The sequence below is a fragment of the Esox lucius genome, chromosome 9, assembly GCF_011004845.1.
Source record: "Esox lucius isolate fEsoLuc1 chromosome 9, fEsoLuc1.pri, whole genome shotgun sequence".
NCBI lineage: Eukaryota > Metazoa > Chordata > Actinopteri > Esociformes > Esocidae > Esox > Esox lucius.
Window position 1 is genome coordinate 1,979,707 of NC_047577.1, and position 25,826 is coordinate 2,005,532.

The following is a 25,826-nucleotide window of genomic DNA, read 5'->3' on the forward strand; positions in this document are numbered from 1 at the left end:
CAGTGAATTTGAATTTTGGTTGGCTTCAGTGTCTCCAAAGCACACTGACCACCAGGCATGATGTGCAATATTGGGTGTGGGGGGAATGTGTGTGTGTGCGTGTGTGTGCGTGCGTTCGTGTGTGTGTGTGTGTGTGTGTGTGTGTGTGTGTGTGTGCAGTTGGTGGCCAGGCGGGGGCTAAGGGGTTGGTAAGAAATCGAGGTAAATTGGCAGGCGCGTGGTGAATAAAATTACAGGACCGAATAATGGTCCCAGGCCACTCATAGAATCAGACAGGTCTTAATTAAAACATGTGGTCTATTATAATTATGTGGAGGGTTTTGTCCATATACCTTAACATATTCTTCACGATTTCTATGCAAGAAGAAACTTAAAAAAGTAATTTTCTTGTTTAATTTCCATAACTTGTTCTTTTCGGTTTGGGGGCGCCGTTCACCGCGTTCTGTTGAGCGCGGAGTTTTGTGGCGCCCCCTCCCAGTTCCCCGCCCGCCTCCACATGCCCCCAGTCAAAATAACGGGACTCGCTGTTCTACGGGAGTCTTGACCAATCACCGCAGAGCTGGGCGGGCTGGACGGCTTGTGAATGGAACTTTTAGTTTAGTCTCTGTGTTTAACGGAGAAAGACCTGAACTCAGGTTGTTGGAGCTTTACGACGAAAAACTGATTGCTGTTATTAGACAAACCATATATTTATTATCTGAAAGGATATTTGTCTATTTCGGGATTTCAGTTTAAATACTGTGATCCGTTTGTCATCAGGTGGACGGAGCGGAGGCAGGTGTTGCGTTGGTGCTTTCCGCTCCTCTCGAGACATAAAGGAGAGCGCGAGACGCAGCCTTTCAATCAGCGCGGTGAGCGGGGGCTAGCACACGGACCTGAACCGTCATTTCGCTACTTGTTGTTCAGAAGTACATTTCCTGAATAGTAAGGTATTTTTTTATACATATAATGGTAAAAAAGTTGTTGTAGGAGATGTTGAAGACATTGTGACGTTTCATAGGAAAATTTCTAGCTACCCTGTCGACTCGTTTGGGATCTTAGAAGGAGGTTCTAACTGTCGCAGTGTTGCTGTGCCTGTGTGGTAAGCTAAGCGCTGTGTGTTTGGGGTTTTATACGGACTGACTAGCTTACAAATCCAAACCAAAGCTTATTTTTACTTGGTCTTGTTTGAAAAATAAGGGGTTCGATGTGACGAATGGAAGGACTGGGTTTTTCTTGTTTATAACCTGTTGGCTGGTGGCTTCTGCTGCCCTAGTTTTTTGTGTGCGGTGGAACCGGAGACAAGCTAGTTCGAGCCTGTGGGACCGGAGAGAGGGAAGGGGGAGAGTTACGTTACGGCGGCACATAGCCTCTCTTGCTATATTTTATCCTTTTGAATGGTTAGTTAATAGTTAACCTGCATTTCTAGCTAGTTTCTTCCCATCTCTGACTACGCGCGGAGGGTTTCTGAAGCTAACTTTATCACCGACTTGGTCTGGGTTCAGTAGCCAATGGCAGTAGCCTAATAGCGCCATGTACGCAGGTTGACAGTGGAATTCGTCTGCTTCGTTTGCAAATAGATTTTTCGAAAGCACGCACAATAAGCAATAGTGAATTGATAATTTATGTGCTTTATTGCCCGCAGTTAATTCCGCCTAAAGACCCAAATGATCCTGTAGACAAATCCCCGCTCAAGACATCACAACAAGCAAGGATTTACAGGGGCCGTAGCCCAACTCGCTGATATAATCGGATCAATCTAAATCCCACTCTCCCTGATGTATTAACTCTGCTCCTGTAGGATCACTGGTAATGAACATGAGGTATCGCAGGACACAGAAACACACCGAGCCCGGGAGAGGCGAGGACCCGGACTTTAATAACAGAAAACCGGGTAGACAAGCTGCCAGGACCGAGGAGCTATCTGTGTCACCGGTTGAGTTGATCAGCCCGGGGCACCGAGGGAGTCGGTGTGAGGGAATTGTCACTGGTGGCGGTGGGACCACCAGACTTCTGGAGAAGAGGGTTTCTCGCTTCCTGACCCAGGAGGAGGAACGACTCACAGAACGCCTTCTAGTCGGCCAGTCATCTAGGGGAAAGCGGCTGGAGGAGACGCGCTGTCGAGGTGGTGAAAGCTTTTCATCACACATCTCTTTCCATTCTCCTTTCCGTTTTCCCCGCGCTCTGAGCACCGGGAGAGGCGCCAACAACATCAAAGCACAACCGGAGACTACCCCGGTTAACCCGACTAAATCCTGCCGCGGAGTCCCAGTGGACCACCTCTCCAGTATGAAGCCTCTCAGTTCTAATGGAATTACGCGCGACAGCCGCGTCGCCGAGGGAGCTGTTCCGCCCGGAGCAACCCGGATCACGATGCCGCCCCGGGCGACCAGACGCCCCGCTGAGAGAGGGACTAGGCTCGGCATGTGGAGCTTCAGCCGGAGCGGTTTGTGGCTCTTCCTACTCCTCTTCAGCGGCTGTACCCACATGTTGAATGCCCAAGGTAAGAGTTGAATATACTGCCTCTCCTGTGCGTCTCTTTATCAGCATGTCTGATTCCACTGATGTGACGCTGTCAATCATGACATGATTATAACCGTGGTTCTGGTTCACTCCCACCAAATTAGGTCGTTAATCTATGCTTAACCCAATAATGTTCCATGTTCTAGCATGACTCCCTTTGTGGGGCTGTAGTTTTTCATTCATGTGTTTACAAGGTTTCAAAGTCCCCTTGGGGGCTGGTGTCAGTAGCTTATGTCAGCCAGCAGATTGTGTGGAGTGTTTGTCCTGTAGACACTGTGTCCTGTAGAACGGATAATATGAATACCTAATATTAATATCATAGCACAAGTGTAGAATCCCCCATATAGATGTGTAGTATGTAGAACTCCCCGTAGGGTTATAGATGTGTAGTATGTAGAACTCCCCGTAGGGTTATAGATGTGTAGTATGTAGAACTCCCTGTAGGGTTATAGATGTGTAGTATGTAGAACTCCCCGTAGGGTTATAGATGTGTAGTATGTAGAACTCCCCGTAGGGTTATAGAGTTCAGGATGGCACCTAAAACCATTTAAAATAGGATGGCGATGATGTTGTGAAACATTTTCTGTGAATTCAGTGGGTTAACAGTGCTACTGTTCTGCTGGACCCGAACACAGGTGTTCAACAGATGTGCACATACACACACACACACACACACACATTGGGTAATGTTATGGAAATAATTATCTCCACAAGGTTGCCAACAAATATGAAATATGGATTGAGTTTAAGTGTAGCTTGTATTTGAGAGGCGTTGTCTTTCTGTGCCGAGGTTCTCATACGCTTTCCTGTAAATCTGTCTGAGTGTGAGGGGCTGGGTGAGCGTACCGTGTCTGTTCTCCGAATCCAGCCAGGACGTCTGCCGGCGGAGATATAATAGCTGGGAATTTACAGTCAGTGTGAAAGGTTGGGTGAGGTAAAGTGGTGTGTGTGTTTGTGTGTTCTGACAGGCGATGCGTAGGGACAGAAGTGTTATTCGTGTTGTGTTGTTCTATGATAAAGTTGCTGTTGATGGTAATTAATCGAGAGGTGTGTGTGTGTGTGTGTCTGGAAGAGTGTGTGTGTGTGTTTGTGTGTGTCTGGAAGAGTGTGTGTGTGTGTGTGTGTCTGGCAGAGTGTGTGTGTGTGTTGTGGGGGCATATGTATATCAAGGATAATCTCCCATTCAGTCAATGACCTGCTTACTGAGTTTCACACACACACACACACACACACACACACCCCTCCTCTCCCTGTACTAATTAAAGCAGCCCCTCTAGTCATAGTCAAACCGTTTTACAGAGATCTGACACCAGCTGTCTAGATCAGTGTTGCCCCCTTGGCACCATGTCTTTGTCTGCATACGCGATTGTGTGCCGGCCTGAAACGTAGTGATTTCAGGAGCAAGGCCACGTGCCCTTAAGGGAGTGTGGATCCAAAGACACAGGCCTCAGATTCCAAGGCCTCCACCCGAATTAGCTAGCTAAAGGTGCATCCTGGGATTTCTGGCCGCAGTCGAACCAAAACTGTTAGTTGAAAATATCAGTTGGTAGCTGTGATGAAATGAGGCCATAAATGTTCCGTTGGATACGACATAATTGTGGGTAAGAGTGAAAAGCAGCTAAATGAATCGATACCCTGCCGACACTCCTTATGGTTTTTCCAGTGTCAGCGGGGACTCGAACACTTCAACAACATTGTTTCCCCCGCATTGGCTGAATAACCTAGTGGCTTGTGTGGTGGATAAACGACACTGTGAATTAATGGGCCAGCGTCCACCATTCAGTGAGCAAGTGCCTGATCTTGTGCCATGTCCTACCCGTCCGCCAGTGATGGTAATCAGGCAATATGCACCACCCCTTCTGAAGAACCCTCGGGTGTTGTTTGTGAGATTTTGTGTGTGAAAACCTGCACATTTTACGAAAAATGGAAACCTGGAGAAACTGATTGGTGTCTGCAAAAAGAATATGGGGAAAAATAAAAGTGATTTGATTGGGCCCAGAGAACACTGAGTGGAATGTAAAATCATAGATCTGGTGATGCAATGGGAGGGGTGTGTGAGGACGTGTTTTGGTCGTGTGTGTGTGTGTGTGTGTGTGTGTGTGTGTGGGTACAGCAGAGGAGTGCGGTAATAGTGATTTGTTTGTGAAAGAGCAGCAGTACCTGCAGTTCAATCAATGATAACAACAGGCCTCTGTCAACATTCTCTCTCTCTCTCTCTCTCTCTCTCTCTCTCTCTCTCTCTCTCTCTCTCTATCTTCTTGTCACTCGCTCCATCTCTCTTTCACTCTCTCTCTCTATCTTCTTGTCCCTCGCTCCATCTCTCTTTCACTCTCTCTCTCTATCTTCTTGTCACTCGCTCCATCTCTCTTTCACTCTACATCTTATTTTCAACCCATTCATTGCTCCTTCTCTCCCTCCCTTTCAGTTTGTTTCTTTTTCTTTCCTCTCTTGCTTTTCTTCCTCTCCTTCTTTCTCTCAGTTTAATGTTGGGGCTACCTCTTCTCCTTCTTTCTCAGTTTAATGTTGGGACTACCTCCTCTCCTTCTTTCTCAGTTTAATGCTGGGACTACCTCCTCTCCTTCTTTCTCTCAGTTTAATGTTGGGACTAACTCCACTCCTGGAGAGGTGTATGTCTGTGTGTGTTGAGTCTGCTCCATTCGCCCCCCTGGTGATGTCTCCAGGGCCTGTCCAGTCCCATCCAGTGTCTGTGTATCTGTGTGTCCAGTCCCATCCAGTGTCTGTGTATCTGTGTGTCCAGTCTCGAAGCCTGAGCCAAGTCCCCTCCCGGACAGAAATCTTGTCGGGGGGGGGGTGGGTATTGATTCTATCAGCTATGCCAGCCGTCCAATAAATTGGCATAAATTGGCTCGAGGCGTTGACTAAGAGTTGATAACCCCCCCCCCCCCAACACCCCACGCTCCTAGCCTGCTCCTTTCTGCATTTAACTTTGATTCTGACATTTTATTTCAGGGGAAAGGATGAAATTCATGAGACAGGTCTTGATCCCTCTTTCTCAACGGTCAGTTGATGCGTCACCCTCCCTCCTCCACCCTCATAAATATGTCCGTTTATACTGGCCGATCGGCAGCCTGGCAGCAGATTTAAATAAGCACATTGATCTTTCATTTGAGAGCTGGGAGATGGAAGGCAGAGGTTTACAACCCTCTCTGCTCTCCTTACTACTACTTCACAGTCAAACAGCCAGCCACACAGTCAGCTATCCGGTCAGACAGCCAGCCACACAGTCAGCTAACCGGTCAGACAGCCAGCCACACAGTCAGCTAACCGGTCAGACAGCCAGCCACACAGTCAGCTAACCGGTCAGACAGCCAGCCACACAGTCAGCTATCCGGTCAGACAGCCAGCCACACAGTCAGCTATCCGGTCAGACAGCCAGCCACACAGTCAGCTATCCGGTCAGACAGCCAGCCACACAGTCAGCTATCCGGTCAGACAGCCAGCCACACAGTCAGCTATCCGGTCAGACAGCCAGCCACACAGTCAGCTATCCGGTCAGACAGCCAGCCACACAGTCAGCTATCCGGTCAGACAGCCAGCCACACAGTCAGCTATCCGGTCAGACAGCCAGCCACACAGTCAGCTATCCGGTCAGACAGCCAGCCACACAGTCAGCTATCCGTTCAGACAGCCAGCCACACAGTCAGCTAACCGGTCAGACAGCCAGCCACACAGTCAGCTAACCGGTCAGACAGCCAGCCACACAGTCAGCTATCCGTTCAGACAGCCAGCCACACAGTCAGCTAACCGGTCAGACAGACAGTCAGTCAGACCATTAGTCTGTTTCAGTTCACCATCAGGTCAAAAACTTAGATAAATAATTAGAAGATTGATTACTATGTTCTAGAACAGGGCACTGTTCTGATTGTTCTGAATGTTCCACATTAAAACTTACAGAGAATCATTGGATTCATTAGTCATTAACTGATATGCTGTAGTGTTCTATTGGTCTGAAGCAGTCAGTTTAACTAGGGGCCATGAAAGTTACAGTCTTCATATTGACCCAGAGATAAAATACAGAGGAATTAATCACAGGGATCAGATGAATGATAATTAATCAGATGATCAAGTTAGTAGATTAAGGTCGTGTTATATCACTGGACCGAATAGTTCTTGGTATGGGCCCGATATGGACACCCACGTGGAATGTAACGCACGCACGCATGGCTGGGACACTCCTGTCTGTTTCTGAGATGTAGAGGGAGTAAGAGAAGAAGAGGATGGATGGAGAGATGGATGGGGACCGAGGGAGAGAGATGGAGAAAGGAAAGGTGTGGGACAGAGAGAGGGAGAGAGTGTGTTAATGAAGCAGTGATGACATGAGGACTTATCAATTTGATTAAAACTGAATAGATTCACTGGTTGATTCACTGGATAATTCCCTTATTTAGATGTACACCCATTAACTCCTGGTAGGTAGTGGGCTAGTCAGGACTGTTGGTGGGCTAGTCAGGACTGTTGGTGGGCTAGTCAGGACTGTTGGTGGGTTAGTCAGGACTGTTGGTGAGCTAGTCAGGACTGTTGGTGGGCTAGTCAGGACTGTTGGTGGGCTAGTCAGGACTGTTGGTGGGTTAGTCAGGACTGTTGGTGAGCTAGTCAGGACTGTTGGTGGGCTAGTCAGGACTGTTGGTGGGCTAGTCAGGACTGTTGGTGGGCTAGTCAGGACTGTTGGTGGGCTAGTCAGGACTGTTGGTGAGCTAGTCAGGACTGTTGGTGGGCTAGTCAGGACTGTTAGTGGGCTAGTCAGGACTGTTAGTGGGCTAGTCAGGACTGTTGGTGGGCTAGTCAGGACTGTTAGTTAGTGAGCCTGTAAGGACTGTTAGTGGTCTCATCAGGTCTGTTGGTTAGTGGGCTAGTCAGGTCTGTTGGTTAGTGGGCTAGTCAGGTCTGTTGGTTAGTGGGCTAGTCAGGACTGCTGGTGGTCTCATCAGGTCTGTTGGTTAGTGGGCTAGTCAGGTCTGTTGGTTAGTGGGCTAGTCAGGTCTGTTGGTTAGTGGGCTAGTCAGGACTGTTGGTTAGTGGGCTAGTCAGGACTGTTGGTTAGTGGGCTAGTCAGGACTGTTGGTTAGTGGGCTGGTCAGGACTGTTTGTTAGTGGGCTGGTCAGGACTGTTTGTTAGTGGGCTGGTCAGGACTGTTTGTTAGTGGGCTGGTCAGGACTGTTGGTTAATGGGCAAGTTCCTGTCTCTGTTCTTATCATTGACACTGCTGCGTGTGTGTGTGTGTGTGTGTGTGTGTATGAAAGTGTGTAGTTACCTGTATGTGTGTGTGTGGGAGACAGTGAGAAGTGTGTGTGTGTCCTCTGCTGTAAAAGGTATCATACCCACAATAAGCTTTTTAATGGAAAATAACCACCTCTACCTATCCCTGCCTGTCAGTAGACTTGTGGGTGTTTGTGTGGGTCTGTGGGCGTGTGTGTGTAGGCGTGTGCGTGTGCGTGCGTGTGTGCGCAGGAAGGTGGGGGAGAGCTGCAAGTGCACCTGGCTCCTCTGTACTCCATCACTACAATCGTTCACGTGGAAACCAGGACTGTTTGTGCATTTGTGTGTGTGTGTTGATCATAGAATTAGCATGGGACATGGATGTGTGTTGATTATAGATTTAGCATGGGACATGGATGTGTGTTGATTATAGAACTACCATGGGACATGGATGTGTGTTGATTATAGAACTACCATGGGACATGGATGTGTGTTGATTATAGAACTACCATGGGACATGGATGTGTGTTGATTATAGAACTACCATGGGACATGGATGTGTGTTGATTATAGAACTACCATGGGACATGGATGTGTGTTGATTATAGAACTACCATGGGACATGGATGTGTGTTGATTACAGATCTAGCATGGGACGTGGATGTGTGTTGATTATAGAACTACCATGGGACGTGGATGTGTGTTGATTATAGAATTAGCATGGGACGTGGATGTGTGTTGATTACAGATCTAGCATGGGACATGGATAGACACAGAGGAGGAGACATAGAGAGGTCTGAATGTCAGGGTGTGGTCATAAAGCTTTGCTTTGAAATGGGAGCTGGTGACACTGAAACCTTCTCCTTAGTTCTCAGGGGTCGTAGTTAGGTCACCTGCACTGCATTATGGGGCTGGTTAATCAGGCTTCTGAAGACCGTTGGTCCTCTTTGAGTAGGTCCTATTGTCACGCAGCACACACACACACACATACACACACACACACACACACACAGACACACACACACACACACACACACCAGGGGCTTAGTGGTCTATTGTTATGAACCAGTCAAGTAGAATGTGGACTGTTTAGAGCACATTAGTCTGCTCTATTATACTAATGTGGGTTTGTTTGTGTGTGTGTGTGTGTGTGTGTGTCTGTGTGTGTGTGTGTGTGCGCGCGCGTGCGCGCGCGCGCATGTGTCTGTTCTAAAAGTGTGTATTTTCTCCCAAAATCACAAAGAAATGTCCTCACAGAGTGAAAGATAATTAAACATTTCGATGTATTTATTAGTAGAACTCTATGGAGGGTGTGTAGACACACAATTACAAAATTAAGTCACTCACTTTAGGGTCTCCTATTGACGGAAGTCTCCTGACAATCTTCCTATTGACTTTACAGAGGGAAATGTACGGTCACGGATGTGACTTTCCTTGTTATTGATTTGACATATGAAGCAAAAGTATGTGTTTCATATATGGAAGATGTATTAACCAAATTGAAATGTCTTTATAATTCTTATGTTGTCATTTGAAAATGAAGTTTTCAAATACCTCGAATAACCAAGAAAATGGTACGTAAAAAAATAATAATTGTTTATGCAATTAACATAAACAGAAATATTTTTCCTTCTGCGGAAGAAGGTAGTTCACCCTTACCTGTACCATCACATAACATGTCTAAAATTTGAATCATGTGCACCAAAACATTAAAGAGAAACCTCTGGTTTGCTTTTAACCATATGGGTGTGTGGTTACACATCAGGCCAAGATCAAAAGACCCATCTGAAGCCCTAAGAGATTATTGATGCCTGTGAGTCTGGGCTTACAAAGCCATTTCCAAGCAATTCCAAGCACATAATTCCACTTTCCGACTGATCATCTACAAATGTAGACAATTCCAGACCACTGGCAATCTACGCAGGACAGGTTGTCCCACTGAATTCAGCCCAAGAGCTGACTGAAAGATGCTCTTAGAAGACTCTTAAGAACCCCAGGATATCATCAAGGGATCTACAGGCCTCTATTTTCACAATCAATGTTGAAGTGCATGAGTCAACTGTCAGAAGTAGACTGCACAAACCTGGCCAGAAAAGTGAGAGGTGAGTAAGGGAGAAGTAAGGGAGAAGCCTAGACTCTCAAAAAAGAACATCAAGAAATTTGTCTAAGCACACCTGTGTAAAGACCAACACTACTGGAACAACACCTGTGTAAAGACCAACGCTACTGGAACAACACCTGTGTAAAGACCAACGCTACTGGAACAACACCTGTGTAAGGGCCAACGCTACTGGAACAACACCTGTGTAAGGGCCAACGCTACTGGAACAACACCTGTGTAAGGGCCAACGCTACTGGAACAACACCTGTGTAAGGACCAACGCTACTGGAACACCACCTGTGTTAGGACCAACGCTACTGGAACACCACCTGTGTTAGGACCAACGCTACTGGAACACCACCTGTGTAAGGACCAACGCTACTGGAACACCACCTGTGTAAGGACCAACGCTACTGGAACAACACCTGTGTAAGGACCAACGCTACTGGAACAATGTGCTCTGGAAGTATGAGTCAAATGAGGAGTTTTGTGGCTGCAATGCCAGATGCCATGTTTGGGGAAAAACAAAACGCTGCCTAAGAACAGGAGAAACTCCACCAACACCAACCGTTAGGCAGAGGGTGTAGCTATGTATGGTTTGGGGCTGCTTTGAGACTTTTACGTATGATTTTCCGAGAATGGATTTTGCCACTGAAAAACTATCCAGAACTGCAAAGCTACAACAGCCAGTTGATTACATCACACATGAGGTGACCATGGAGACGTTCTCCATGTCAGTGTGAGAGACTGTGTGTTGTGCTGTTATTGTGATAGAAGAGGGGTTCTTCATTTGAATGGGAGTTTGCATAGTAAATCTGGGCAGCAGGTTTCTGTCACATAGCCCTAGGCCTAATATAAACCTTGCAGAGAGCGAAGGTTCTTTAATGTCGTTTTCTGTTGTAAACGTGTGTGTGTGTGTGTGTGTGGGTGTGCACGCTTTTCTACTGGCTATTATTAGTTATATGAATACATTTCTACTGGCTGTGATTGGTTTAATAGAATGTATTTCCACTTGCTTTGATTGGTTGATAGAAAATCTTTTCACTTACTCTGATTAGTAACATAAATAACAGGTGTAGAACCAACAGTAAAATGCGTACTTAAAGCTCACCCCAATACAGCAAAATGCAGCAACAGTCTTTTACTGTATGTGTGTTATATTTTTAAAACAAAACATTGAATATCTTTGTACTGCACATATCTACACATTAGATTCAGTTGGGGATGTGCAGCTATTTATCATAAAGCATGCACAATCTTTGCAGTTCTGGCATAGCAATGGGTGAAAATGTCATATGGTGCAACCGTCTGAGGAGGATGTTCTGAAATAATGTCAAAACATCCTATTTTTTCAATGTCCTATTTGCTCGGGGCTAAAACCAACTGGATGTATGCAATCGCCTCCATTCCTAGACAGCTGAAGTACAGTAGTATCATCTGCTGCCTGTTGACACTCCAACCTGCTGATGATAACTTCAGGATAACCTGCTAGGAAATATCTAAACAACAAGGTTATGCATTTACCTGCAATGAATTAAGACTTTTAAATACACTTCAGTTCAAGTCTTGATCGTGTCAGATTTGTAGGTATGTAAGGTTAACCAAACTCTGTTTGCAAGGTAACAGATTTCAGTAGCTTATTAATTCTTAGCACATCGTGTACCTTCCCAAAAAAGACTAAGCATGTGTGGGTGTATTAAGATCTGCTTGATGACTTCAATAGCTTTCAAAGCCTGCCCTCTGGAATTAAAGGAGCAATCTCAGATTGGTACAAACATGGTGGAATTTTAATCTCATGGATGATCACTCTTTGCTTTTATAGCTCTGTCTACAAAATTGAGAGTGGCTAGGTTTTCTGCCCACAGCTGTAGACCAGGAAACAAGTTCTGTTGTTGTTGTTTAAATCCCAGATTCTCCCTTGGCCCCCCCATATGTATAGAACCCACTACCCTGGCATCCCGTTCTACCAGCTGAGCTACATCGGATGTCTCAATGTATATGCATCTGACACACGTGTTGCAATTAGCATGTGTATGTTTCTGTTGTTGTAGTAGAAATGACAATGAAAACGTATAGAAACTAATAATATATCATAGAAAAGATTACAGGTCTTCCTGGATACCGGGATTTATATCTGAACCGGTTTGTATTTGTGAAATTCCCACCTGACACAAACAAGGCTGAGTTCTAAAGAAACCAAGGCAAAACCTGATTCACTTGTAATCCAAGAGTTCCCAGAACCTATCCCAAACATGTCAGTGATGAGAGATGGTCATATCTAAATTGGGACAAACATGGATCAAACCCAAAAGCCTAACTATCGCTCCTTGATATAAAAAAAGCTTGTGATTGTATATCTCCAGTGGAAACTTCATGAAATACGGCACCTGAAGACTTATTATTATTTTTTTGTAAAAATATCTCTCCAAAGCGTATTGGTGCAGAGTTAGGCCAGTTAAAACAACTGCAAGTTGTTTATAACGAGAGCTCGAAACACACGATGAGAAGCAGAAAGGTGGAGGAGAAAGATGGCTGGAAGGTCCTTTGCTGAACCAACGGTGTTGTTTAGCAAATGGGATTTATATTTATTATACATCATCCGGATGTTTCATTTGGTAAATATCCTTTTGGATTTGGTCTGTATTTTACATACTATCACACCGTTACTGGCCACAGGGCGTGATCACGGTTCTTGTCACGTAATGTCATATCTGTCCCTGTGGATGATCTGATTTGGGTATTTCCTTGAAGACCACCTCCTTCTTGAGTGTCTCTTCGGCTTCCTGGTTAAGCGTCTGCCTGTAAGCTGGCAGCCATGACAGAGTAAGTTTGTATGTGTGATTGAACGTTTGCCTCTGGTGGCGCAAGAGACATGCTGATAAAAATGGGGCAGAACTGATTTCTGATTCCTTTTGTTGAAGTCTCCCCCACACAGAGCTGTGTCTGGGTGTGTTGAAGTCTCCCGCCACACAGAGCTGTGTCTGGGTGTGTTGAAGTCTCCCGCCACACAGAGCTGTGTCTGGGTGTGTTGAAGTCTCCCGCCACACAGAGCTGTGTCTGGGTGTGTTGAAGTCTCCCCCACACAGAGCTGTGTCTGGGTGTGTTGAAGTCTCCCGCCACACAGAGCTGTGTCTGGGTGTGTTGAAGTCTCCCGCCACACAGAGCTGTGTCTGGGTGTGTTGAAGTCTCCCCCACACAGAGCTGTGTCTGGGTGTGTTGAAGTCTCCCGCCACACAGAGCTGTGTCTGGGTGTGTTGAAGTCTCCCCCACACAGAGCTGTGTCTGGGTGTGTTGAAGTCTCCCCCACACAGAGCTGTGTCTGGGTGTGTTGAAGTCTCCCGCCACACAGAGCTGTGTCTGGGTGTGTTGAAGTCTCCCACTACAAAAGGTAGTGTCTGGGTGTGTTGAAGTCTCCCCCCACACAGAGCTGTGTCTGGGTGTGTTGAAGTCTCCCCCCACACAGAGCTGTGTCTGGGTGTGTTGAAGTCTCCCCCCACACAGAGCTGTGTCTGGGTGTGTTGAAGTCTCCCCCACACAGAGCTGTGTCTGGGTGTGTTGAAGTCTCCCACTACAAAAGGTAGTGTCTGGGTGTGTTGAAGTCTCCCCCCACACAGAGCTGTGTCTGGGTGTGTTGAAGTCTTCCGCCACACAGAGCTGTGTCTGGGTGTGTTGAAGTCTCCCCCACACAGAGCTGTGTCTGGGTGTGTTGAAGTCTTCTGCCACACAGAGCTGTGTCTGGGTGTGTTGAAGTCTTCCGCCACACAGAGCTGTGTCTGGGTGTGTTAAAGTCTTCCGCCACACAGAGCTGGGTGTGTTGAAGTCTCCCCCACACAGAGCTGTGTCTGGGTGTGTTGAAGTCTCCCCCACACAGAGCTGTGTCTGGGTGTGTTGAAGTCTCCCCCACACAGAGCTGTGTCTGGGTGTGTTGAAGTCTCCCCCACACAGAGCTGTGTCTGGGTGTGTTGAAGTCTCCCACTACAAAAGGTAGTGTCTGGGTGTGTTGAAGTCTCCCCCCACACAGAGCTGTGTCTGGGTGTGTTGAAGTCTCCCCCACACAGAGCTGTGTCTGGGTGTGTTGAAGTCTCCCACTACAAAAGGTAGTGTCTGGGTGTGTGGCTTCCTGTTTGTTTACGACTCTGTACATTGTGTTGAATGCCAGTTTTGTGCCCCTCTGTTGGATGGAGGTGGGATAAACACAAACTGACATTTAAAGAAAATAACTCTCTTGGCAGATAAAAAGGTTGGAAACTTTTCTTGTGTTCCAGTTCTTTTGAGCAATAAAACTGGAGATGTCCCTGAGCTTGAAGCTGTTCTGGTTGACAGAAACCCCTCCCCCCATGGACCTGGCTGAGTTGGCTTTTTGGTTGTGAAAAAAGTAGTATCCTTCCAGGTGGATAACCATGCCCTAGGCCTGCCAAGTCTCCTCTAGTATGTTTCTGACCCAGTAGTAGTTATACAGGGCTGATAAACCCTGTGGTACTGACCCAGTAGTAGTTATATAGGGTTGGATAAAACCCTGTGGTGCTGACCCAGTAGTAGTTATACAGGGCTGATAAACCCTGTGGTGCTGACCCAGTAGTAGTTATACAGGGCTGGATAAATCCCTGTGATACTGACCCAGTAGTATTATACAGGGCTGATAAACCCTGTGGTACTGACCCAGTAGTAGTTATATAGGGTTGGATAAAACCCTGTGGTGCTGACCCAGTAGTAGTTATACAGGGGTGGATAAAACCCTGTGGTGCTGACCCAGTAGTAGTTATTCAGGGCTGGATAAATCCCTGTGATACTGACCCAGTAGTATTATACAGGGCTGATAAACCCTATGGTACTGACCCAGTAGTAGTTATACAGGGCTGATAAACCCTGTGGTACTGACCCAGTAGTAGTTATACAGGGTTGTATAAAACCCTGTGGTGCTGACCCAGTAGTAGTTATACAGGGTTGTATAAAACCCTGTTGTGCTGACCCAGTAGTAGTTATACAGGGCTGATAAACCCTGTGGTGCTGACCCAGTAGTAGTTATACAGGGTTGTATAAAACCCTGTTGTGCTGACCCAGTAGTATTATACAGGGCTGATAAACCCTGTGGTGCTGACCCAGTAGTAGTTATACAGGGTTGGATAAAACCCTGTGGTGCTGACCCAGTAGTAGTTATACAGGGCTGATAAACCCTGTGGTGCTGACCCAGTAGTAGTTATACAGGGTTGGATAAAACCCTGTTGTGCTGATCCAGTAGTAGTTTAACAGTAGTTTTGAGTTGGCGGATTTCTCTCAGCTTTTTGATCTACTGTGTGTGTGTGTGTGTGTGTGTGTGTGTGTGTGTGTGTGTGTGTGCCTCGACTACATGCTAGCTCCACATACTTCACAGTGTGGACAGGACAGCCTAGGTCTTTGATCTAAGCCAGAGATGGGAGTTAATGTGTGTGTGTGTGTGCTGTTTTAGTGATAGTGTGTGTGCGTCTGTATTTGTGTGAAGAACTGTGTGTGTCTGCTATTCGAGTGACTGTGTGTTTGTGTTTATCTGGCCAGGTGACGTAATGTACCTCTTTGATCTGATCCAGAGGTGGGCATTCTTCTATGAAGAGCAAGCCAGCAGCATGGCCCCTCACTACTGAGGGAAGTGTGTGTGTGTGTGTGTGTCTTAGTGTGTATTTGCTGGACAGGGACCAGATTGTTGTCAGAGAGTGTGTGTTCTATGATGTGATGTCTTAGTTAGCCATTCCCGGAGACGTGAGATGTTTGGGCGGGGAGCGAAAGAGAGAGAGAGTCAGGGAGAAAGGAAGAGCGAAATAAGGAGTGAGGGAGGGAAGCGTCAGACAGAGAGGGAGAGAGAGTGAGCAAAATGAGGGAGAATAAATCGAAAAGGAGCAAGAGAAGGCGTAGAGGGAGGCTGGCCTCCAACCAGAGGGTTAGACCTGGGCCCAGGGGCCCAGACACCCAGCCTCATTAACACTGTTAGACCTGGGCCCAGACACCCAACCTCATTAACACTGTTAGACCTGGGCCCAGAAACCCAACCTCATTAACACTGTTAGACCTGGGCCCTGACACCCAACCTCATTAACACTGTTAGACCTGGGCCCTGACATCCAACCTCATTAACACTGTTAGACCTGGGCCCAGACATCCAACCTCATTAACACTGTTAGACCTGGGCCCAGACACCCAACCTCATTAACACTGTTAGACCTGGGCCCAGACACCCAACCTCATTAACACTGTTAGACCTGGGCCCTCACACCCAACCTCATTAACACTCTCAGACCAGGGCCCTGACACCCAACCTCATTAACACTCTCAGACCTGGGCCCTGACACCCAACCTCATTAACACTGTTAGACCTGGGCCCTCACACCCAACCTCATTAACACTTAGACCTGGGCCCAGACACCCAGCCTCATTAACACTGTTAGACCTGGGCCCAGACACCCAACCTCATTAACACTGTTAGACCTGGGCCCAGACACCCAACCTCATTAACACTGTTAGACCAGGGCCCTGACACCCAACCTCATTAACACTCTCAGACCAGGGCCCTGACACCCAACCTCATTAACACTCTCAGCCCTGGGCCCTGACACCCAACCTCATTAACACAAAATAATGACTTGCTAACAAAGATCCAATGTCAGGAATGGAAACATAAATGTTACCTAGACACTGTTGATCAACGGCAAACAAATAACTACACTTACCTCAGTGTAAACATCAACAGCACTGGTTACTTTAACAAGGTTGTGAATTACTTTACAGACAAGGCAGGAAGGGCCTTCTGCAAAATCTTCATAGAACATAGAAGTAGACATCTCAATTAGAATCTGGCTTACCCCCCCCCCCCCAATTTAACTTACCAACCAGTAATTTACATTATGGGACAAACGGCCAATACCGACGGATGTATAATTTAGCAAAACTCTTAGTATTGTGCAAAGTGCACAATGATCCGTGCAGAGCTGAGTCAGGACTGTATCCACCAATTATCCAAATCCGTAAAAGAGCTGTTAATTTCCTCCGCCAACTAAAGGAGAGCTATCTTCAAACCTTCATAACAAAGCCCTCATGTCCTAAGATGAACCTAGAGAAGAGTCTCCTAAACCAGCTGGATTTAAGCCTCTGTTCATAAATCCAAACAGACCCCAGTGAACCACAGAAGCGCAACACAGACACAAAAATGAAAACGGACAACTATTTGACCAAACCAAACAAAGCAGATTGGAAGGCTACCTTGTCCTTAACAGAGTGAATGCAGAGGCAGAATACCTGACCACTGTGACTGACCCAACAATTAGAAAAACCTCCACAATTGCAAAATGGCCAACTTTTGAACTTACCTTCACATGTTGAAATTAACTAGAAGACAGGAGTGTTAGAGGAAGAACTGGATGGAAAGACTAAGAAAAGGAGAAATAGATGAGTTGGGGAATGATGGAAGGGCGATGGATTCCCCTAGGAGTGGAGGAAACAATATGAAATGTTTTTACCCCGTTTCTGGCTCTCTTTCAGCCACTCCACCTTTCTCTCCATTCTATTACTGTGGTTTGTCTGACTAATCAGGGTGGGACTGAGGCTTTCCTCTCATCTTGTTACCCTATATGGACACACACACACACACACACACACACACACACACACACACACAGTCTAATAATTTTGATGTCAAGTAAACGTGAGTGAATGAGTGGGACTTTGTCTTCATTTTAGTAACGATAGAACAAGAGACAAGAGACAAATTACCTCCCTACTCTCTGCCTTCTTATTGAGTGTCTTTATTCATTACTGGGATGTCCAACCTTTTCTGGCAGGAGAGCTACTTTATAAAAGCTATTTTAAAAAATGCAAGCTAATATATTTTTCTGGCTTTTAAATTGACACATTCTTCTCTTCTTTCTCGTAACATTGCTATGGCCTTAGTTTATATGATAAAGCACTTCACTATGTTTTCTGTCATTACACCTGGTAAAATAAAAGTGAATAAACTACTCTGAGTAGTGCCTTACTGGCTCAGCATCACCGGTCAGACGTCCCCGGGTGGAGGATTAGACATCAGCCCTCCACAGGTAGATGATTAGATGTCAGACCTCCCCGGGTGGAAGGTAGGATGTTGGACCTCCCTGGGGCGAAAATTAGATGTCAGACCTGTGGAAGCTATGACCTCCCAGTGTGGAAGCTATGACCTCCCCATGTGGAAGCTTGGACCACCCCTAGTGGAAGCTTGGATCTCCCCGTGTGGAAGATTAAACGTCAGACCTCCCCAGGTTGAAGGTTGGATGTTGGACCTCCCCGGGTGGAAGGTTGGATGTTGGGCCTCCCCGGGTGGAAGGTTGGATGTTCGACCTCCCCGGGTGGAAGGTTGGATGTTGGGCCTCCCCGGGTGGAAGGTTGGATGTTGGGCCTCCCCGGGTGGAAGGTTGGATGTTGGGCCTCCCCGGGTGGAAGGTTGGATGTTGGGCCTCCCCGGGTGGAAGGTTGGATGTTCGACCTCCCCGGGTGGAAGGTTGGATGTTGGGCCTCCCCGGGTGGAAGGTTGGATGTTGGGCCTCCCCGGGTGGAAGGTTGGATGTTGGACCTACACCTTGGTCCTACACCTTCTTATTCTCATAGATAGACATGACAGTGAATGTACTCAACCCTGTCTGTAACTGTGTGTATTATTTATTCTCATAGATAGAAATGACAGTGAAGGTATTGGTCCCTGGTTTGTAACTGGGAGCTGCATATGAGTAAGGCTTTACCTTTCACTATTCTCTAAACAGATGTTTTAAATCAGACCCATTTCAACATTCATCTGTCCTCTCCGCGTGTCAGCCTCCTTGTCGTGTCTGAGCCCTACTATATGAACTCGCTTGCTGTTCCAATTGGTTGTTTTCTCCGGCAGTCCGTTTCAGACAGCTATTTACGCCAGGGAGAAATGTTCACATTTCCTGTTTTATTATGATTTCAATAAAGATACGTGGTCAGAAACATTTTCATTATTAAGCGTGGTGGTTATCGACTTAAAGGACTGACATAAAGAAACTGCAAATATGTGTTATTCACAATGGATATATCACAAGTGCCTTTCTATATGTGAAGTTTGCAAAACCATTACTTTGAGAAGCTCTGCTGTTCTGGAGGGCAGTTAATCTAATGACCAGTCTTTGTGCCCTCGGACCAGGTAATACTCACACAACAGCCTATTTAACAATCAAATGGAAGCGCACAAATTAGCCAATACAAAGTGTGCATTATGGAGAGGGATGGGTAGTGCTGTTTCACCACCCAAAGACCCCCACTTTTCTTGTATTGACATTCTAAACTGGGGGTTACTTCATGGAAATACTGCGCTGTACAAGCATAAACCACGTATTAGGCTGGCCAAGCCGTGGCAGAAAATGGATACGAAATGCATGTGAAACGTTAACGTGGGCATTTTATGAAAGTCCTCACGGGCGGTGAATTTAAATTTTAGAATTTTAATGTGACAATGAAGCAAAGCATAAATTACAATGTCACGTTAAATGTCTAAAATAAAAATTTCACGGATGAAGTTTGGCTTGGATATTTGTGTTTTGGGAACCGCCGAAGATGTCCTGGGGATCCTAACGTTTACGTCTGAAGTAACTTTCTAGTGATACGTCTGCCCTCTTACACAGTCACTGGCCTGTCATGGTGGGTTGTTGCTGTGTGTGTTGACACAGAATCAAGCTGATTTCACTGCAGGTTTGCATGACATAATGTCATTTCTCTCTCGCTCTCGTGAATGCTGTTGATGTGGACTCAGCCTTCCCTGCACTTTATCTCTTCCTCTTTCTTTCCTCCTCTCTCTCCATCCTTCTCTCATTCCCGTCCTCTCTTCACCCTTCTCTAGTGCTCTTCCTCTCCCTTCATCACCCCCCCCCCGTTCACCTGATGTTTATTGCTGCCCAACACTCAGCTAAATCTAATTACCCTGGATAATGATACACAGCTGGGCCTTACACACACACACACATGCACACATGCACACATGAGCACACTCACACGCGCGCAGTCACGCAAACACACACACACACACATACACACACTATCAACAGCAGACCTAATACAACATACACACAACACTATCAACAGCAGACCCAGTTCAACAGACCGCCTGGCCCTACACAGTCCAATATCCACATGAATGAACAGAGGGGATGAGACCGAGGGGGAGAGGGAGGGAGAGGGAGGGAGAGGGAGAGAGGGGGAAGGACAGACGTTGTTTAATAATAACAATAATAAGCACCATCTGTTAGGTCACATTCTGATATTCAGCACACGGAGATAGTGTATATGTGTGTGTCTATGTCTGTGTGTGTGTTTTTGTGTGGGTGTGTGTGTTGAGGAGGTATTTAACCAAGCAGTTGGCTAACGACAAGGATTGTCATGATACACCTGTCTGCTGCTCACACACTCACTCACTCACTCACTCCCTCACACACACACACACCACGTGTGGTCGTGTGGAATGCTTATGCCAGGGCTGAATATTAGAATGACTTCACAGTTGGCCCTCACACACACACACACACACACACACACACAGTCACAAATACAATTAGGTCCAGAAATATTTGGACACTGACACAATTTTCATTATTTTGGCTCTGTACGCCACCACAATAGATTTGAAATTAAACAACTGCGATGCATTTGAAGTGCAGACTTTCAGCTTTAATTCAAGGGGTTGAACCAAAATATAATAAGAAATGTTTTGGAATTGCAACCATTTTCATACACAGTCCCATTATGTCAGGGAGTCAAATGTAATTGGACAAATGAAGACAATCATAATAAAATAATTGTGATGCTTTGCCAGGCCTTTACTGCAGCTGTCTTCAGTTGTTATTTGTTCATGGGTCTTTCTGCCTTAAGTTTTGTCTTCAGCAAGTGAAATGCGTACTTGATCGGGTTTGAGATCAGGCATTGGGCATTGCAAAATGTTTCTCTTCTTTGCCTTAAATAAACTCCTGGGCTGCTTTCGCAGTATGTTTTGTCCATCTGTAAAGTGAAGCGCCGTCCAATCAACTTAGCTGAATTTGGCTGAATCTGAGCAGGCAATATATCCATATACACTTCAGAATTCATCTGGCTGCTTCTGTCTTCTGTCACATCATCAATAAACACTAGTGACCCAGTGCCATTTGAAGCCATGCATGCCCATGCATCACACTGCCTCCACTATGTTTTACAGATGATGTGGTGTGCTTCAGATCATGAGCCGTTCCAAGCCTTCTCCATACTCTTTTCTTCCCATCATTCTGGTACAGGTTGATCTTAGTTTCATCTGTCCAAAGAATGCTGTTCCAGAACTGGGCTGGCTTTTTTAGATGTTTTTTGGCAAAATCTGGCCATTCTATTCTTGAGGCTTATGAATGGTTTGCACCTTATGGTGAACCCTCTGTATTTGCTCTTGGGAAGTCTTCTCTTTATGGTAGACTTGGATAATGATATGACTACTTCCTGGAGAGTGTTCTTCACTTGGCTGGATGTTGTGAGTTTCTTTTTCTTTGGCATGGAAAGCATCCTACGATCATTCACCACTGTTGTCTTCCATGAACATCCAGGCCTAAGTGTTGCAGAGCTCACCAGTGCCTTCTTTTCTTCTTCTCTGACAGATGTTTTCTTTTTGCTGCCTTAAGGTGGCCTGTTTGCCCCTTGGACTGCATCTTGTTGGTTCACAGCAACAGCTTCCAAAGTGAATGCCACACCTGGAATCAACTCCCGACCTTTCACCTGCCTAATTGATAAACAAATAACAAAGGAATAGCCCACAGCTTTTGAGTCAGTTGTCCAATCACTTTTGGTCCCTTGAAAAAGAGGGGGCTACATATTTAAGAGCTGTAATTCCTAAACCTTTCCTCCAATTTGGATGTGAATACCCACAAATTAAAGGTGAGAGACTGAATATTTTGGTCAACAGACAAAATAACAAAATTTGTGTCAGTGTCCAATTATTTCCAGACCTAACTGTATATTCATACACACATGCAACACACACACACTAACACTCTAGTTAACCCATGAGATAGAATTCGTCAAATTTCAGAATTGACAATGGCATGCACTTAAAATACTTTTATATCAACACTAATTTCATGTTTGCAATCGGTAACATTCTAAATATGACAATTTTTTTGTTCATAAGTGCCCTTTTTCCGACCCTGAAATGAAAGGATATACATGTGATGTGAAACGCATCACATCAGAAAAGCATGAAAAACGCACTGCCCACACACAGTCAGAAAGATGTGAGGTCAAACACAACAAATATCTCTGTTGTAAGCAGCAGCGTTTCTTAGTAAATGGTTAAATCAGCAGTGTGTAATGAGGACGAGTCGATAAAAAGGAAGAGCCAGAATAGTCTGATACTGTCTGTTTCTATTATTTGTGTCCTCACTCGCGCTTACAGTCTCATGTAGTGGCATCAGTGAATTGCTGGGGCAAATTACACACGCTTTCACCTTACGCTCCAAGCCTGGAGTAGACTGATAAGGACGCTTGGATTCAGTCGATTTATATAGGCGACATACCGTTTTGTGATTATAATTACATAGATAAATAGAATGGAATGGCATGCCCTATTCTTCATGTGCAATTGGTAATTACGTAATTATTTGTGGTTTGCTTTCCCTCACCCATCGACTCCACCACCATGATGGACTTGTGAACTAAATGTATTTCATCTGCCATGTGATGTTAGTTTCGGTACGTAAGTTAGTTTGGGTGGTAAGTTCAGTTTCGAGGGAGCTATCAGAGTGATAATTGTCGGAGAGAAGGTCTGTTTCATCAGAAGAATTGCTCCATCTGTTGTGTGTTTATGAAGGTCTTCGGTAACAGTCCCTTCAGAGTATCATTTCGGATTAATATTTTATGTTATTATAGTTGTGCTTCTTTCATGCTTACCTAAATTACTTATTCACTACACTGTCTAGTACTTATTCACTACACTGTCTAGTACTTATTCACTACACTGTCTAGTACTTATTCACTACACTGTCTAGGACTTATTCACTACACTGTCTAGGACTTATTCACTACACTGTCTAGGACTTATTCACTGTATAGTATAGAGGCTTGCCGCTAACAACTTCCTCAGTGAATTAAATGTAATTTACCACTCTGCCATCCCCTTGACCACCCGCGCCTCCCTTCAACACTCCTCACTGTGACCTTTACACCCTGCTATCCCCTTGGCAACCCTCGCCTCCATCTGACACTCCTCATTGTGACCTTTACACTCTGCCATCCCCTTGGCAACCCTCGCCTCCATCTGACACTCCTCATTGTGACCTTTACACTCTGCCATCCCCTTGGCCACCCGCGCCTCCCTCCAGCGGTCCTCATTCTGACCTTTACACTCTGCCATCCCCTTGGCCACTCCCGCCTCCCTCAGACACTCCTCATTGTGACCTTTACACTCTGCCATCCCCTTGAACACCTCGCCTCCCTCCGACACTCCTCATTGTGACCTTTACACTCTGCGGTCCCCTTGGCAACCCTCGCCTCCCTTCAACGCAGAGTGTAAAGGTCATTGTAACCTTTACACTCTGCCATCCCCTTGGCCACCCTCGCCTTCCTTCAACATCCTCATTGTGGCCTTTACACTCTGGTTTACTCATTACAAACACTATATACACACAACACCTGACTCACTGGCACCAACTATTTCCAAGTCCCTTTTGCAGGAGGTAAATGTCCTCCCTACATCAGCTCACTCCTCAACATCTGCTGTCCAATAGTATCCTACCCTCTGGTGGTTATATCCCTCTAGTCACTAATAAAACCCACACCTCCTTTGGTCTTTATCCTTCTCAGTTCACAGACACCAATGACTGGAACTAATTGGAAAGGAACCTGAAACTCAACACTTCCATCACACCTGACTAGTTCAGAAACAAACTAAACGATTCATTCATTCAATGTATTTTTTACATTATCTATGTGGTTATGAGTATTGTCTATTACCTTGTATATTGTGTTTATTTCTTCATCTGTATTATCTGTGAGTTCATCTGTATTGTCTCACAATTGATTGCCTCTGATGTCAAATGACTTACTTGAGGAGATAACAGTTAAATGAAGAAATTACTGCAAAACCCAACCACTCTACTCCCAAGGCTATAATCAGCATTCTTTGTTGAGTGTTTTTGTTTCGCTTATGAAATTAAAGGCATCTCAGTCGGACCAGCCCCTTGTAACCATGAAGACACGACCCCAAAGCCCGTCAGCAGGATCACCTGTGGAACCCGACAACCTCTGTCTTGGCCTTATTTGACCTCTGTCTTGGCCTTATTTGACCTCTGTCTTGGTCTTATTTGACGTCTGTCTTGGCCTTATTTGACGTCTGTCTTGGCCTTATTTGACCTCTGTCTTGGCCTTATTTGACCTCTGTCTTGGCCTTATTTGACCTCTGTCTTGGCCTTATTTGACCTCTGTCTTGGCCTTATTTGACCTCTTTCTTGGCCTTATTTGACCTCTGTCTTGGCCTTATTTGACCTCTGTCTTGGCCTTATGTGACGTGATGGTAGATGGACAGCGGTAGATCATCACTGGTTACGGGACGCATTGTGGCCTTGCGATGCTTCCAGAAGGTGGTTTTACCGTAATTCCCTCCTCATGACCGATGGGAGGACAGGAGCAGATCCTGATATCCTTAAAACAATTAACAAAACGATACCAGTTCTGTTTGGGATTTTAGGATTCCCACTTAGGCAGTGTGTTACGAAGAAGGAATGGATATCAAAAACACAGCCACACACACACACACACCCTCGCGCACACACAGCCACACACACCCTCGCGCACACACAGCCACACACACACTGTCACACACACACACACACACACACACACACACACACACACACTTGCACACTCAAACACACAGCCACACACACACACGCGCACACACAGCCACACACACACTGTCACACACACACACACGCACACTCAAACACACAGCCACACATACACTCACACACTCAAACACACAGCCACACACACACTCGCACACTCAAACACACAGCCGCACGCAAACTCGTACACTCAAACACACAGCCACACACACACTCAAACACACAGCCACACACACACTCAAACACACAGCCGCACGCAAACTCGTACACTCAAACACACAGCCACACACACACTCAAACACACAGCCACTCGCACACTTAAACACACAGCCACTCGCACACTTAAACACACAGCCACACTGTGCCAACTTAAACACGCAGAGACATTTTGACTTTTGACTCCTGTCCTTTTTGACAGTCATTGAGATGGTGAACAGCATTCTGAACACATTCTGGTCAGCTTTCCTCCCTGACTGAATGGTCTCTGTGTTTTAGTACCGTTTACCTTTGTCTCTTGTTTGCATTATGGCTTTGTCACCAACACTGCTTTTTCCATTCTCTCACTCTCACACACACCTTCTCTTAATCTCGCACACACATTTGAGGTTTTTATATCTTTGTTGGGATATCCAACCCAAGTTAGTGTCGTTTATACTTTATATTCAAGCCAACTCAGTGTAATTCAAAACAATGACAGAAATCTTTAATGCCCAGTCCATTGATTTCCTTGTTTTCTTGATGACATTTCAACCCTGAGACAGTTGTAATGGTGGCCCCCTTTGATGACAACCTGTTCACGTGTGACAATACACAACAGTGGCTGATTTTAAAGATTGCAGATACCAGGTATACATTTTAATCCTAGCAGTTTGTACTCCAAAGTACTGAATTGTAACGGGTGGAAATTGAAAATTACCGGAAGGATGATGAAACACGCCTGTCTGCGTTTGTCTAAACCCTGTTAAAGTTATTACAGGTCTGGATTGGTGGAACTGTGCTGTTAAACCACTCCTCTATCTCATGTATCTGTTAAACCGCTCCTCTATCTCATGTATCTGTTAAACCGCTCCTCTATCTCATGTATCTGTTAAACCGCTCCTCTATCTCATGTATCTGTTAAACCGCTCCTCTATCTCATGTATCTGTT

At 45.8% G+C, this 25,826-nt stretch overlaps 1 protein-coding gene across 1 annotated transcript in view; it reads left to right on the top strand.

Moving 5' to 3' along the window:
* Positions 1-624: 624 nt before the first annotated feature.
* Positions 625-25,826, top strand: part of sdk1b (sidekick cell adhesion molecule 1b) — a 283,277-nt gene continuing 258,075 nt past the window's right edge. The window contains 2 exon segments of the mRNA XM_034294030.1: positions 625-924; positions 1,625-2,482. Coding sequence (XP_034149921.1) covers positions 1,792-2,482 — 691 coding nt within the window. The 5' untranslated portion in view covers positions 625-924; positions 1,625-1,791.